This window comes from Oncorhynchus nerka, linkage group LG7 (assembly GCF_034236695.1).
Source record: "Oncorhynchus nerka isolate Pitt River linkage group LG7, Oner_Uvic_2.0, whole genome shotgun sequence".
Classification (NCBI taxonomy): domain Eukaryota; kingdom Metazoa; phylum Chordata; class Actinopteri; order Salmoniformes; family Salmonidae; genus Oncorhynchus; species Oncorhynchus nerka.
In genome coordinates, this window is record NC_088402.1 from 43,274,019 (window position 1) to 43,289,979 (window position 15,961).

Consider the following 15,961-nt stretch of genomic DNA (forward strand, 5'->3'; position numbering starts at 1 on the left):
GGACTGTCTCAACATGCATCTCTGTACCGCTACACCGCCCTGCCTCCGCTGAGCGCTGTGTCTCTCCCTGTGTGTGTTTGTGTCATCATGCCAAGTACCGGATACTTATGAGCCAATCACCTCAGCAGTTGTGTCAAGGCTGATTAATAACCATGGATTAATGAATGAAACTGTGTACCACATGCACCTCCTGTGTAGCCGTGCAGCCGGCCAAGAACAATGATTCACGTTGACCCCCTGAGCTTAATACTTCATCTCTGCATCATTGAATCTGTCCTCTCCTGCCCTCCTCGCTCTCTTTTTTTTTTATCTCTCCGCAAAATCCATTCATAATTTGCCCTGTTTATCTAAATGCACTCCCAAAATATATTGTAGCATGTACCTTATCAAAATAAAGGAATATACTTGTTTACTAAAGGACACAACTCATAAAGAAGATATATTTATTGTTTGTACAATTTAATGCACTTTTTTTTTACACAGAAGTGGGTTTCAAATCGCGATTGTTACATGATCAGTGCAAATATTATACTGTCCTACAATATTATTTAAAGTGGAATGAATAAGCTTCTCTGTGTCCCTGTCTTATAATCATAGAACCTTGGTTTTGATATACTGACACAGACAAAGGGAGGCAGTGGTGCAGTGATTCCTCCTGGAGCGTAGGGGGCGGTGTGTGGAGTTTGGCAGCTTTTCAGACACTAACAGCTTGACAAACACCGCACCATAGGTCAGTAAAAGTTGGAGTGCTTTGGCCTGCAAAAAAGAGATATGTTTGGATAGCATGAACAACAAAAGAGCCTTAATAATACTACACTGCTCAAAAAAATAAAGGGAACACTTAAACCACACAATGTAACTCCAAGTCAATCACACTTCTGTGAAATCAAACTGTCCACTTAGGAAGCAACACTGATTGACAATAAATTTCACATGCTGTTGTGCAAATGGAATAGACAACAGGCGGAAATTATAGGCAATTAGCAAGACACCCCCAATAAAGGAGTGGTTCTGCAGGTGGTAACCACAGACCACTTCTCAGTTCCTATGCTTCCTGGCTGATGTTTTGGTCACTTTTGAATGCTGGCGGTGCTTTCACTCTAGTGGTAGCATGAGACGGAGTCTACAACCCACACAAGTGGCTCAGGTAGTGCAGCTCATCCAGGATGGTACATCAATGCGAGCTGTGGCAAGAAGGTTTGCTGTGTCTGTCAGCGTAGTGTCCAGAGCATGGAGGCGCTACCAGGAGACAGGCCAGTACATCAGGAGACGTGGAGGAGGCCGTAGGAGGGCAATAAACCCAGCAGCAGGACCGCTACCTCCGCCTTTGTGCAAGGAGGAGCAGGAGGAGCACTGCCAGAGCCCTGCAAAATGACCTCCAGCAGGCCACAAATGTGCATGTGTCTGCTCAAACGGTCAGAAACAGACTCCATGAGGGTGGTATGAGGGCCCGACGTCCACAGGTGGGGGTTGTGCTTACAGCCCAACACCGTGCAGGACGTTTGGCATTTGCCAGAGAGCACCAAGATTGGCAAATTCGCCACTGGCGCCCTGTGCTCTTCACAGGTGAAAGCAGGTTCACACTGAGCACGTGACAGACGTGACAGAGTCTGGAGACGCCGTGGAGAACGTTCTGTTGCCTGCAACATCCTCCAGCATGACCGGTTTGGCGGTGGGTCAGTCATGGTGTGGGGTGGCATTTCTTTGGGGGGCCGCACAGCCTCCATGTGCTCGCCAGAGGTAGCCTGACTGCCATTAGGTACCGAGATGAGATCCTCAGACCCCTTGTGAGACCATATGCTGATGCGGTTGGCCCTGGGTTCCTCCTAATGCAAGACAATGCTAGACCTCATGTGGCTGGAGTGTGTCAGCAGTTCCTACAAGAGGAAGGCATTGATATTATGGACTGGCCCGCCCGTTCCCCAGACCTGAATCCAATTGAGCACATCTGGGACATCATGTCTCGCTCCATCCACCAACGCCACGTTGCACCACAGACTGTCCAGGAGTTGGCGGATGCTTTAGTCCAGGTCTGGGAGGAGTTCCCTCAGGAGACCATCCGCCACCTCATCAGGAGCATGCCAGGCGTTGTAGGGAGGTCATACAGGCATGTGGAGGCCACACACACTACTGAGCCTCATTTTGACTTGTTTTAAGGACGTTACATCAACGTTAGATCAGCCTGTAGTGTGGTTTTCCACTTTAATTTTGAGTATCACTCCAAATCCAGACCTCCATGGGTTGATAAATTTGATTTCCATTGATAATTTGTGTGTGATTTTGTTGTCAGCACATTCAACTATGTAAAGAAAAAAGTATTTAATAAGAATATTTCATTCATTCAGATCTAGGATGTGTTATTTTAGTGTTCCCTTTATTTTTTTGAGCAGTGTATATGAACACACTCTAGTCTGTAGGTAGGCTATATCTTAGACAGTGGTGGCTGGAGCCCATCCTCCAGACTTCTCCCTCCACCAGCCTCCACTGATCTGGAATACCATTTGTTCAACATATTGCACGATAGAAAAATCATTTAGTGAGCAGTCCAAATTATAACATAAGAATACAAGTATTATTGAAAGCAGTTTCTCTAATTAACCTGAGCTGGTAATATTTGGTCCGGTACCAAACTGTAGTTAGCGGTGAGTTTGGTGTCCTCCCTCTGGCTGGTTGAAGTACTGTGTCCAGTCTCCTCATCGTTCATCAAGAGGGGCCTTTCCTCATCAGAACTTTCATTGACACTTGACCCCCCCGCCACAGGATCAAAGGTCATGACCTCTGTCACCAGGACAAGGTGGGACATTCTCTTATTAAGTATTTTCTAGGGAGGGAGTGAAAAGTGAGGATAACCCATTAGATTGCATTGCCTGCTACTGCTTACACAGAACCACTGAATGGTGGTCATTATTACACATCACAAGATTGCCTTACTATACAACTGAAGGGCTATATACACCATCTAAAACCCTCCGATAGGCCTAAATCACAATCCATAATACTCAATTCTCCTGTTGTCAATTTCCAGTTTAATTTCAATTTGCCTTATACAATTCCTTTTAACACAGAGATTTGTCAATATTAATCTACTGTAAAACTTGAATTAAATGCAGACTCAAATAGCCGACTGTCCCTTTTAATAGCCGGGAGACGGCAAACATTTCAGCAAATAAACGCCTGTTTCAAATAAACGCTGGGTGTAAATGTTTATTAGGTTACCATTAATTGTTTACGAGGTTTAATGTTCGATTAATTACATTAAATAATTCAGTAATGACTCGAAAAACAATGTCAATTGTAAGAAACTGCTAGCCATTGACTGCTAACAGCTGAGTACTGCTAGCTAACTGGTAAGCACAAAAACAGTCAACAATTTTGGGAGTACAGGGCCCGGTTGCATAAAATATCTTAGGCATTTTCCTTAAGGGTTTACATTAAGGAATAATTTTCCCTTACATAAGGGAATTGTTTAAGGGCATTTGCTTAGAGCCCACCAAATATTTCCTTAGGTATGGGCATACTTAAGGCGTTTTACAGTAGTTTGAAGGCACATATGGCAGAAAGAGTATCTGATTACCATGGAGATTACCTGATTCACTGACTAAGCTTCTCATGAAAGAAATCGCTTTCATTTTGTGAGATAGAAAAATAGAACTTCAAGACAGAATACCCTAATTGTTTCAAAATATAATAATCCAAGTTTCTCAGAGTTACTTTTTTCTTAACTTGTTTATACTACTTTCTAGTACGTCAAGCTAGCTTACAGAGTAGCTATAGCTAACTAGCCAGCTAGCTTTGTAGAGATGGATTGTGCATTGTGCATCTTCCATTGTTTAGCTAAGTAGCTAACATTAGCTGGTTGATGTTTTCCATTTGTAACCACAGCAGACGAAAGCAACAAATCAAATCAAATGTATTTATATAGCCCTTCTTACATCAGCTGATATATCAAAGTGCTGTACAGAAACCCAGCCTAAAACCCCAAACAGCAAGCAATGCAGGTGTAGAAACATTCACCTTCACAAATGCTGTTTACATTGACATCCATACTGAATAAAGAAGTTAAGGGACCTCATGGGTACTCTTAACTTTTTCACTTAAAATGTTTTGTGCAACTGACTTAAAGTTAAGATCAGATCGCCCTCTAGTGATGAAATAACAGACGAAAATCCACAGTCAGGAGAAAAATCTGTCAAGGAAGCATTTTTTGGGGGGGTAGAGGCATACTAAGACAAAATAAACTTGACACAGTGTGCAAATGCTAACAGATTAGTGCAGGTAATGAAGAAATTGATTACAATGCTGGAATTAAACAATTATCTATGCAAATGAGCAAAAGCTGTGTGCTTCGAATAGAATCTTGTCTCTAAAAGCGCTGGTTGTGTTCAGTGATTTAAACAAATAAACGCCAGGGTTATTAATCAAAGTTTTACGCTATGCATATTATATCCCATTTCCCCTCCCGAAACAGCATGGACAGAAAAGCCTTGCCAAAGAGAACGCAGACACAAATCAATAGAGTCATAGACCGAACATGGTGACATCATGATGTACCTACCTGGGCCTCGTCTCTGACAAAGCACATCTCCTCTAGAGTTTCAGTCAGTGCCCTCAAGCAGTGGGCCGTATCCCAGTACACAATGAACAGCTGAGAGGGTAAGAGTGAGAGAGAGAGACAGACAGATAAAGAATGACAAAAAGAGACAAAAAGATACACAAAGACAGTAAGATGGACAGACAGATAATGTAATGGGGACATTTTAAATGACTGAAGTTGGGATCAACACAATGTTTAGCATATTTGGAGTTATTGTAATACCTCATTTCCAGGGTTCCATTTGTGACACTCAAGGTGCAGGTTGATGGTCACTAGACTTGTTATGGATTATTCTCATATCTGTTGATAGTGATTGATGCCAGACTGGAGGTACAAGGACCGAGGACACTGATAATTCACTATTGTATTGGTGGCATTCTGTGGCCACTGTGATTCTGTAGCAGCTGGCAAAGTCGCTGCCTTTATCGTTTTGACTTAGTACGTGTCAGAACATTTGGTGCTGTCTGATTAGGATATAAAGGGCCTGTCCCAGAGGCCAGTTAGACATTTTCTCTGCTTCTGTGCTGGGTGGTGTCTCCCTGTTGCAACTTAGATTTTTGACTGACTTTGTCTGTGGCTGCTCTTTTGTTCCCCTGGAAATTCCTATCACAATGAAACCACACAATCGTATCAATACATCGATATATAACTTCATAATTGATCGTTCGAGGGACCCGGTTACAGATTCATACCACAACAAACAGGCATTTAGAAGTAACCTCAATTGCCAGAAAGGGAGAGTGATAAAAAGGTTTGACACAAAATGTCTGCCCTCTCGGATTGAGCTGCCTTTCTGTGCAGGTTCACGCTGCCTACCTGTAGACTCCCAGTACAGTTCTGCACCCAGTCAGCCACGCCTACAAGCAGCTTATGCCGGCTCAGCCTCTCATTCACCTGGATGAGTCGCACGTCAATGTTCATGTTTATCTGTAGGACGACCATTAAACATTACAGGTACATCTAAAATCCTAACGTTTCAGGGTCTTACAACTGGTTGCAGGCTATAGACCAATATCTCTATATAATTCAGACATGGAAATCATGGTGTTTAATAATGAACCATATTGGTTTCAAAGTGTCTGTGAATGTTTTGCTTCAATCCTCTTGAGTGTGACATAGCTACATAGTCTATTTATTTGCTTCCACAAGCACAGATGCATTCCTATTAATATCTATGCATCATTTATGTTGCTACCGCAGCTCACTAATAGCACTGCGATTAAAGATTGGATTGCATTTATAAGTGAGCAAACCATTAAGGTTCTTAAGCTCTCTCAGACTGAAAAACAGATGGAACACCCACCTCCTTGTTACTATAGTGGAGGATGACAATGATGGCTGTGGTGAGGAAGATGGAGGCCAGACTGACAGACAGGCAGAGGACCCAGTAGTCAGTGACTGAGAGATAGAGGTGAAGAGTGGAGAACACAGCACACCATATCACCACATATAGAATCTGGAGGGGAGATAAAAAAAAATGATACACAGTATAAACTAAACATACAAAGAACAAGCACTAACTCTGAACAGATACCGGACACATTAGTAAAAGATCTCCTGATGGCGTATGAGATTAACTGATACTGGACACTATAGTGTGAATAATGTAAAAGATGCAAATATAACAGATACAATGGACCCTTGAGTTATGAACCAATACTTTGAGGGACCCTACCGGTGCCATGATGAAGTGGAAGAGAGAAGAGTTAAAGAACAGGTATCTCCTGACTGAGGGCACGTCCAGTGCTATTTCCAGAGGTGTCTCAAAGTCTGCTACAGGAATCTACATTGGAGAAATCAACACATGGCAATAATGTATTCTAAATGTAATTTTCCATGCAATGGCTTTCATACTATACCAAAACACATTCTACATAAACAAGATAAGGGGAAAAAGATAAGATGGGGGGGTGCTTTGATCTGGGTGGTCAAAAGTTTGTCAAAGTGTGTGTGTCTGTGAGTGTGTGTCACGCTGGTATAAAGGATTTGGAGACAGGTGGCAGGAATACACGATAGGGGTTTTTAATACACCCAAAACAAACACGTATACAAAAACACTGGGCTGTACCCAAACGAAAGAGCGAGGGTAAACCTTGTTGAACGACATGGGACGATACCCGTAATACACAATATATAAAGCACGCAGTATGACCGCTGTACCAACGCGTAGGTACTCACACGGCCAACGGACATGGGAACAGTAACTGACAGAGGGAACAGAGGGCACATATATAACATACTAATCAGGGGAAATATGGGAACCAGGTGTGTGTAATCAGACAAGACAGTCCGGGGTTGATGATAATGAATCCCGTCAGTAGACCTCCAGAACTGGTGAACAAAATGAGCAGCAGTACTGGGGGGTGGAAGTGTGTGGATGTGGAAGTGTATGCGTATGTGAGTATGATCTCTAACATCTCTAACATAAAAACCACTCACTGTGTCTGTGTAAATAAGCTGTGCTCCAAAGGCAGCAGCACTACAGCCATTCCACACAAGTGGGTATTGCCACGTAACAATGTGTTTCTATCGTGATTCGTGTCTCAAGTTTTGTGTGCCACAGAGCTTCTTGACATAATTAAAAGACAGCTGATGTAAGCGCACAAACCTTTTGTAGTTATATGTACAATCCATGAACAATTATTTAATTAAGCAACTTTTATTTTCAATATAAGGTGTTCATTTAATATTGTGGGGGGGAAAGGGTTTCTTCTCTCCTAGGACAGCCAGGGTCAGCACCTCCATCTTGACGGACGACTGACTAGCAGAGACGCTCAGCGCAGACAAAGGCATAACCCTCTTTGCATTCAATATCAATCCACAGCGTTTGATTGTTTGTATTTACACAGTTTTGAGCCTTTCCACCATCAGGGTCTGATTTAAACCAGTCGGTAAATTCCACCTTGGACCCGTCAGTCCACATCCACCTCACCTCCTTAACAACGTCAGACAACCCGATCCAGGTGTAGAACTCTAAAGGGTTGAACGTCTTGATTAGGGTTTTGATTAACTGGTGTTCAGCCTCACTGTGCACAGAGGCCAAGTTCGCTCCCTGAGTCACACAGTAGGACACAGCGTCTGCCCAGTCCAGTCCTGTGGCAACATACTTATAGCAGCGTCCATAAAGTCACTCCTGGTCAGGAGTGTCGTGTTCAGCATCCAAAGCAAGACTGAGGAGAGAGATAACACAGAAGAACACAAACATGGTTCTAGTTGGGCTGGTAGGCAGGTAGGTATGCTGGGCTGAAGTGGGTCCTGTCCTTTTATCGGATTTACAAAGGGAAGGTGTGGCTGGTAGGCATCATGTCAAAGGTGGATCATGTACAGACGTGGCACATTCACTATCTCAGATAGATATATTAGGCATATAAAAATAAACCTCAACCTTTACTGAAGCTGTTTAATCGGTAGAACAAAAAACTGACTCTAAATAAAAGAAGAAACAAAATAAGGAAATCAAAGAGTTTAAGAACGTTATTTCTCACTTCCCTCATTAAGGTCTGTGTGAATAAGCTGTCCAAAAGCTCTGATGCTGCACGACCGGAAGGTAATCGCCTTGTTCCGCCCCAGTCCCACCCCTGCTGACCACTTCCCTTCTCCATTCATCATTGAGCGTTGGTTGTTTAGCTATCGGGAAGAGGTGTCCAGAGAATTTGGCAACATAGCCACTCCACTCCAAATGCATCACTACAGCCATTCTAGATAAGGGGGTATTGCCACATAACCCAGTGGTCATATCAACTCTGCAGCTGTGTTCTTCTCAGAATTTCTGTTCCAAGTTTTGGTACAGGGCTTTTTGACACAAACATAACACACCCTGGATGTGATGTTTTAGACATCAACTTAGACTTTTGAGGTAACATTTTCAACATTAACTGCTGTTCAGTTGTAATTCCAATGAATGAAATATACTGATTTTTAAAGAACATAACTTAGAAATACCTGGTCTTACCCTATCATAACTCAAAATACAGTGCCTTGAAAAGTATTCATCCCTCTTTGCATTTTTCCTATTGTGTTGCATTACAACCTGTAATTTAAATGGATTTCATGTAATGGGCATACACAAAATAGTCCAAATTGGTGAAGTGAAATGAAAAAAAATGGCTGGTTTCAAAAAATTATTATTTTTAAAACGGAAAAGTGGTGCGTGCATATGTATTCACCCCCTTTGCTATGATGCCCCTAAATAAGATCTGGTGCAACGAATTACCTTCAGAAGTCACATCATTTGTTAAATAAAGTCCACCTGTGTGCAATCTAAGTGTCCCCTGTTCTGAAAGGCCCCAGAGTCTGCAACACCACTAAGCAAGGGGCACCACAAAGCAAGCGGCACCATGAAGACCAAGGAGCTCTTCAAACAGGTCAGGGACAAAGTTGTGGAGAAGTACAGATCAGGGTTGGGTTATAAAAAAATATCTGAAACTTTGAACATCCCACAGAGCACCATTAAATCTGAATATGGCACCACAACAAACCTGCCAAGAGAGGGCCGCCCACCAAAACTCACGGACCAGGCAAAGAGGGCATTAATCAGAGAGGCAACAAAGAGACCAAAGATAACCCTGAAGGAGCTGCAAAGCTCCACAGCAGAGATTGGAGTATCTGTCCATAGGACCACTTTAAGCCGTACACTCCACAGAGCTGGGTTTTATGGAAGAGTGGCCAGAAAAAGCCATTGCTTAAAGAAAAAATAAGCATACAAGTTTGCTGTTTGCCAAAGGCATGTGGGAGACTCCCCAAACATATGGAAGAAGGTACTCTGGTCAGATGAGACAAAAATGTAGCTTTTTGGCCATTACGGAAAACATTATGTCTGGCACAAACCTAACACCTCTCATCACCCCGAGAACACCATCCTCACAGTGAAGCATGGTGGTGGTAGCATCATGCTGTTGGGATGTTTTTCATCGTCAGGGACTGGGAAACTGGTCAGAATAGAAGGAATGATGGATGGCTCTAAATATATGGAAATTCTTGAGGGAAACCTGTTTCAGACTTCCAGAGATATGAGACTGGGATGGAGGTTCACCTTCCAGCAGGACAATGACCCTAAGCATACTGCTAAAGCAACACTTGAGTGGTTTAAGGGTAAACATTTAAATGTCTTGGAATGGCCAAGTCAAAGCCCAGATCTCAATCCAACTGAGAATCTGTGGTATGGCTTAAAGATTGCTGTACACCAGCGGAACCCATCCAACTTGAAGGAGCTGGAGCAGTTTTGCCTTGAAGAATGGGAAAAATCCCAGTGGCTAGATGTGCCAAGCTTATAGAGACATACCCCAAGAGACTTGCATCTGTAATTGCTGCAAAAGGAGGCTCTACAAAGTATTGACTTTAGGGGGTGAAAGTTTTGCACGCTCAAGTTTTCTGTTTTTTTTGTCGTGTTTCTTAAAAACATCCATTTTTATTCCAGGTTGTAAGGCAACTGTCACGACTTCTGCCGAAGCTGGTGCCTCTCCTTGTTCGGGCGGCGTTCGGCGGTCGTCGTCACCGGCTTTCTAGCTGCCACCGATCCACATTTATTTTTCCATTTGTTATGTCTTGATTGTACACACCTGGTTCCCATTACGTTATTATTATTTCCCTATTTAACCCTCTGGTTCTCTTTATGTTTTGTGCGTGATTGTTCCTGTTTGTGTTAGTCTTGTGTGTTAGGGATTGTTATCCCCACATGGATTTATTGTACTGTTTATTTTTCCAGAGTAAAGTACGTTATTTTTACTCAGTTCTGTTTCCTGCGCTTGACTCCGTCCTCACCTATACACCACTGACGCTGTTAGCAACAAAATAGGAAAAATGCCAAAGGGGGGTGAATACTTTCGCAAGCCACTGTGTAAGGATAGGCCGGGATGTGAATACGGAAACATTGCCTTTGCCAGTGCCAGCAGTATACCACCCTGCATCCCACTGCTAGCTTGGCTCTGAAGCTAAGCATGGTTGGTCCTAGATGGAAGACCAGATGCTGCTGGAAATTGTGTTGGAGGTGCAGTAGGAGGCACTCTTTCCTCTAGTCTGAATAATATACCCCAGGGCAGTGATTGGGGACATTGTCCTGTGTAAGGTGCAGTCATTTGGATGGAATGCTAAAACGGGTGTCCTAACACTCTATGGTTATTAAAAATCCTACCTAATGGCCACCTAATCATCCCCAGCTTTAAATTGGCTCATTCATCCCCTTTAGCTCTTCCCCAGGTCAGTGCTGGAAATGAGAATGTGTTTTCAGTCAAATTACCTGGTAAAATAAATCAAATAAAAGGTGCATAGCTGAAAAGGAGCGATCGGATTGAATCCCGTCCTCACTCATGGTTTATGTTTTGCTGTCATTTAAGACCTATAGCTTCAAAATATGTTTAACTATCATGTTGATCTCATGGAATGTCAGTCGTTGCATGCAAAGCTTTATCTATGAATATGAGCGCTTGCATTTCTCCAGCCCTATTCCTCAGCATAGCAAAATATAAGTGTGTGGGGTACAATTTGCTGTCTCATAAATTCAGGATTGTGGCATTAGCAAGGGTCATGTTTTTCTTCATGAAAGATTTTTAGATTGATGACTTAACAGTAGGCCTATATTTTGATGCGACATAAGACAGTCTGAGAGAGGAAGTGAGATAGCGAGCTATTCTAGTTTAACCTCCCCCACACAAATGGACAGGCTGCTTGACATAGCGAGGCCCAACGGATGAGAATAAAGAGTGCCAGTGGGCGCCCAGAGAGAGAGATGGAGAGAGAAAGCAAGAGTTTGTGTGTGTGTGCGTGTGCGTGTGCCTGTGTGTGTGTGTGTGTGTGTGTGTGTGTGTGTGTGTGTGTGTGTGTGTGTGTGTGTGTGTGTGTGTGTGTGTGTGTGTGTGTGTGTGTGTGTGTGTGCACTGACCTGGAAGCCTTCCCTCTCCAGCAGAGCCCTGCAGAATGACAGATCAAACCTGGGGTTCAGCATGGAGGAGGTGGGTACTGCCAGCACACACTGACCTGGAGGAGAAAGAGAGAGGGGGGGTGATAGATAGATAGATAGATAGATAGATAGATAGATAGATAGATAGATAGATAGATAGATAGATAGATAGATAGATAGATGAAGAGAGGGGAGAGTGTGTTAAGGTTGACAGTAACACATTCTGACAGAGATTGTAACAGTGATAACAAAGGAGAGTGATTGAGAGAGTCAAAACAGAGAGAGAATCAAAAAGGTAGAGAGGAAAAAGACCATGGGTAAAAGCAGGACATTGTGAAAAGTGTTAGTTTATCCAGAAAAACTTGCCAAGAGGCAAAACAAAGAACAAGGAAGAGAAACAAAAATGATTTTGACAAACAGGATATGCCGCATGATAAGACTTTTACCCATAGTACAGTTTGATAACTATGTTACCACACACCATTCCTCCATCTAGATGTTCTTCTGTTTTCTGTCTGAATCTTGGATGATCGTCGTAGTTCAACTTCAACATCGCTCTCGTCTGAAGGCACAGAAGTCTTGTCCTCCATCTCATCCATGATGACGAGACCCTGAACGAGCAAAAAACAGTGATACAGTTTAATCAAAATCCCCAACCATAATTCAGACGAAGTGAGTAAGAGTGAATGGCCAGTGTGATAACTGCCAGTGTGATATACAATGCAGCAACACAGTTCCATTCGCCTGGTCTCAGATCTGTTTATGCTCTCTTGTCAACTCCTACAATGACTAGAGGAGACAGCACAAAAATATCTGGGTCCAGGCTACAGCTTTTTTTGCTCAAGCAGAGAGATGCGTTGGCATGATTATGACACCACTTCCTAGTTCCCATGTATCGTAGACTGTCAGATACAGTATGTGTGTGATGTATACACGGTATTATGAAGTGAGTACTAACACTACAGCTTGCAAGAAGCACAAGCAACACATTCCAGTGGCATGCGAAACTTACAAAGACATTGAAATTGAGAAAAATTTGACCAAATATTCCCTCAGTAGATACTGTTGTCCTGAGGCATAGCTTAAACTGTAATCTCAGGTATAGCAGAACTAAAATCTTGTGTAATGTTGTCGCGTGCGCAGAATCTGTTCACAAGAGATGAATTATACCGTGACTCTACTGGAGAAAAAATGTCAAAGGGCTGAAGCTGAAGCTCCCTTCGAGAGCCCCCCTCTGAGACTATAACTTTATCTAGCAAAGGCATCAAATGCCAAAGTTTAACTTTGGAGAAGTCAGTGTCCTATGTGTCCTATGATTCGAAAGCAACCAGAAATCACATCACTACTCCTTTTTAGAACAGATTACATTGCTCTGCTATGTTATTTCAGCATCTTGGAGAAACCAACAGAATAATTCAACTGTGCTGCCAAGGATTTCAGATTCAGCACTTTCAACACAAGTTTAAACAATAATTTAAGTCGTAGACTGAGTAGACTGTTTTACTGTCATTGTACTTTCCTTTACTATCCAAGTATACTGAACTTAGGTGTAGCGAAAGGCAACTACACTTGTCTTTCAAATGTGAACTTTTCTCTTTTCTCAGGCTACACTCTTCACAGGTTTCTGTTGAAAGTGGTTCAACTGTACCACGGTTATAAGATAGACATACTGCACCTCAATAGGCACTGTCTTCAACGCACCATACACAGCCAAATTATCGCTTTCCTTTCAGCCAGCTACAAAGTCTGTGAAAGAGAAATAATGAAAATAGAGAAGAGACTGAGAGAGCAGCTATATCTTTGTTCTTTCTCTCCCTCTCCCATCCTCCCTCTCTCCCTCTGCCGCTGTGACTCTCTCGTTTGCTTGTTAGAGAGGGATACAAATGTTTTGCACAAATGCTGTCGGCGAGGTTGATTTCAAGTTGTCTCCTTATCCCTACCGTAGTTCTCTCTCCCCCTCTCCCTCATTCTATCTCTCTCCCCCTTCTCTCGCTCTCTCTCTTTCACTCTCAGACACACACTCTCTTACTCTCACTTCCTCCCTGCTGTCAGTGAGTTGTGACATCTTGCCAATTTTGAAACAGTTTGACTCTATATGTTTCTGTGCACGTGTTGTAAAGAAAAGTGCATGTCTACAATGTTATGAGAATGAGTGTATGTAACCATGTGATCTGTGTGTGTGTGTGTGTGTGTGTATCCGTGTATGCAGGTTTAATGACAGAGAATAACAAAATATTTTAAGCAAGAACCATCGCTTCCGCTTGTCTGAGTACTCCCCTCGTGTTTTCTCTTGATCTAGTTCCTTCCGAACTCTAGGTATGGTTCTTAAAGATGCAAACAATTTCAGAGAATCATAAAGTTTAGCAGTGACAGTGAGGTGCTGAACGTAAAGGAAGACACATGACTAATAGGAGAACTCACCAGAGACTATTTAATGTAGAGTCTATTACATGATCAAGAGCTTCCTACCCACCCGCATTCAACGTAATACAGTTACAGTATTACAGTGTGACCCTCTTCCCTTCCAACTACACTGCAATGCCTCTGGAACCAGACTTCCTGTATCCCCCTGTATTCTTTCATTTACTACCCACTTTAAGCCCCCCTCCCCTTCCCCCCGCACACAATCTCTAACTCTCAAGTCAATTTCAGTTTAAGGGGTTTATTGGCATGGGAACCTCTCTCTCCCAGCTTTGTGACTTAGATCAGCCGGACCACATGACTGGTGGAATGCGGCCTATGCTTCTCAGCCCAGCAAAGAGAATAGAGTGAGTGAGAAAGTGAATGAGAAAATGAGTCCAAATTGGGTATTGTCTGCATGCATAACCATATCTGTGTAGGGTCCCGTGTTAATGACATAGCAATGTATCAAAACACAATGACAACAAGCTTTCTTTAACAAATGGATATAAGCTGGCAGAGTAGGATCCTACTTGAACTATATGAGGCATCAATGCGCGCGCGTGCGCACACACACACACACACACACACACACACACACACACACACACACACACACACACACAAACAAACTTATACACACTATTCCTTACCTACCTTAGATTGTTGTTGTTATCCTAGCCAGTGTGGGTGTGGATCTGGATTTCTGGGAAAGCAGCAGCTGTTCTCCAGGCTGTCATGACTCTGGTCTGGTGGTCTGCTGCTGGGGGCTGGGACTGTCACACATTAACACATGCCCCAGAGCCCAGAGGGGCACAGTGAGAGGTCACACAGGCATGCACGCACACACACAACTCTGCATTGACATATTATATACGGTCTCTGGGACAAATGTGCACAGGTGCATGCACGCACGCGCGCACGCGCAGACACACATACACAGACACACACACTTACACAGGCACACACACGTACACTTGGGCGGATCACATACGGTCTTTGGGACGGATATGCACGTACACACTGACAAATGAGAACAGGCAGAGTGATGTATGCTATTGATTGTAACTTGGTACCATGGAAATCTGTATAATTTTGTGAGACTAACCAGTTGACCTGAAAGAAGATTATCTAGAAACCACAATCTGATGACTCATGTGATAAAAGTGTGAACAATGTTGACTTGGTGTTTCAATGTTTTTTTTACTCTGGACAACGCAGACTACAATAAACCTTGTGACTGGGACATGGTACAACACAGGCATGGTGGCCAGTCTTTCACTTCACTAAAGTGCTCAGGCTAGTACGCCATCTTGTGTGAAGGAGTTAATGAAACGGAATACTTAGTTGTGCGAAGCACTAGTCATCATCCTTGATGTCAAGAGTGATTAACACAACGTTTAGCATATTTATATATTTTCCCATGATGTAATTCCCATGATTTCCAGTGTGCTGTTTGTAATGGTCACTAGACTAGATGCTGTATGTTATGGATTAAACTCATATCTCTTGAAAGTGATTGATGCCAGACTGGAGGTACAAGGACCGAGGACAGACGGATTATTATTGTAGTCTGTGATACACTGTGTGATTATGTAGCAGCTGATAAAGTTACTGCTTTTTGTTTTGAGTTCCTACAAGCCTCTCGGGCTGGTGTTTACAGAACATTTAGTGCTGTCTGATTAGAATATAACGGATGTGTCTCCAAGAGGCCATATAGACATTCTCTCTGCTTCTATGCTGGTTGTTGTCTCCCTATTGCAACTTGTATTAAACTGTATTGATTTACGATTGACTTTATCTGTGATTTCTCTTCTCTTTCGTTCACCTGGAAATTCCTATTTTCATCATCATCATCATCATCCTCATTACCACCATGTGCAATAGGCCTATATATAAAAATATAACCCAGGACAACCCTCCTGAAAAAAACAGCATAGACCAGAGCCATATGCATAGAGAGTTTGGCCAGGTTACAGAACGGCTGCCATGTTAGTGCCTTTATTCTTGAAATGTTGATGATGTAACAATTTGAGAGCTCCTCTGACAATTCACTATGAAATGACCCACTG

General features: G+C 42.9%; 1 protein-coding gene across 4 annotated transcripts; it reads right to left on the bottom strand.

The window, feature by feature from the left end:
• Window positions 1-429: 429 nt before the first annotated feature.
• tmem268 (transmembrane protein 268) lies at window positions 430-14,647 on the bottom strand. 4 transcript variants are annotated; one of them, XM_029663677.2, is made up of 9 exons: window positions 14,547-14,647; window positions 11,971-12,100; window positions 11,472-11,566; window positions 6,270-6,377; window positions 5,898-6,050; window positions 5,411-5,521; window positions 4,556-4,645; window positions 2,600-2,821; window positions 430-756 (listed from the first exon to the last, which is right to left on the bottom strand). In XM_029663677.2, the coding sequence occupies exons 2-9, from the start codon at window positions 12,086-12,088 to the stop codon at window positions 592-594; spliced, it is 1,062 nt and encodes a 353-aa protein (XP_029519537.2). In that variant the 5' UTR covers window positions 12,089-12,100; window positions 14,547-14,647; the 3' UTR covers window positions 430-591. The 4 variants fall into 4 exon arrangements, with proteins under 4 accessions (XP_029519537.2, XP_029519539.2, XP_029519535.2 ...); XM_029663679.2 differs by lacking the exon at window positions 14,547-14,647 and adding an exon at window positions 13,430-13,500; XM_029663675.2 differs by lacking the exon at window positions 14,547-14,647 and adding an exon at window positions 13,191-13,423.
• Window positions 14,648-15,961: the final 1,314 nt, after the last annotated feature.

Coding starts and splice junctions, on each gene's coding strand:
- tmem268 (XM_029663675.2), bottom strand. Junction 6,378..11,471: donor TGGAGAGGGAAGGCTTCCAG/GTCAGTGCACAC, acceptor TCTCCAATGTAG/ATTCCTGTAGCAGACTTTGA. Junction 2,822..4,555: donor TTGTCAGAGACGAGGCCCAG/GTAGGTACATCA, acceptor CTCCCTCCCTAG/AAAATACTTAATAAGAGAAT.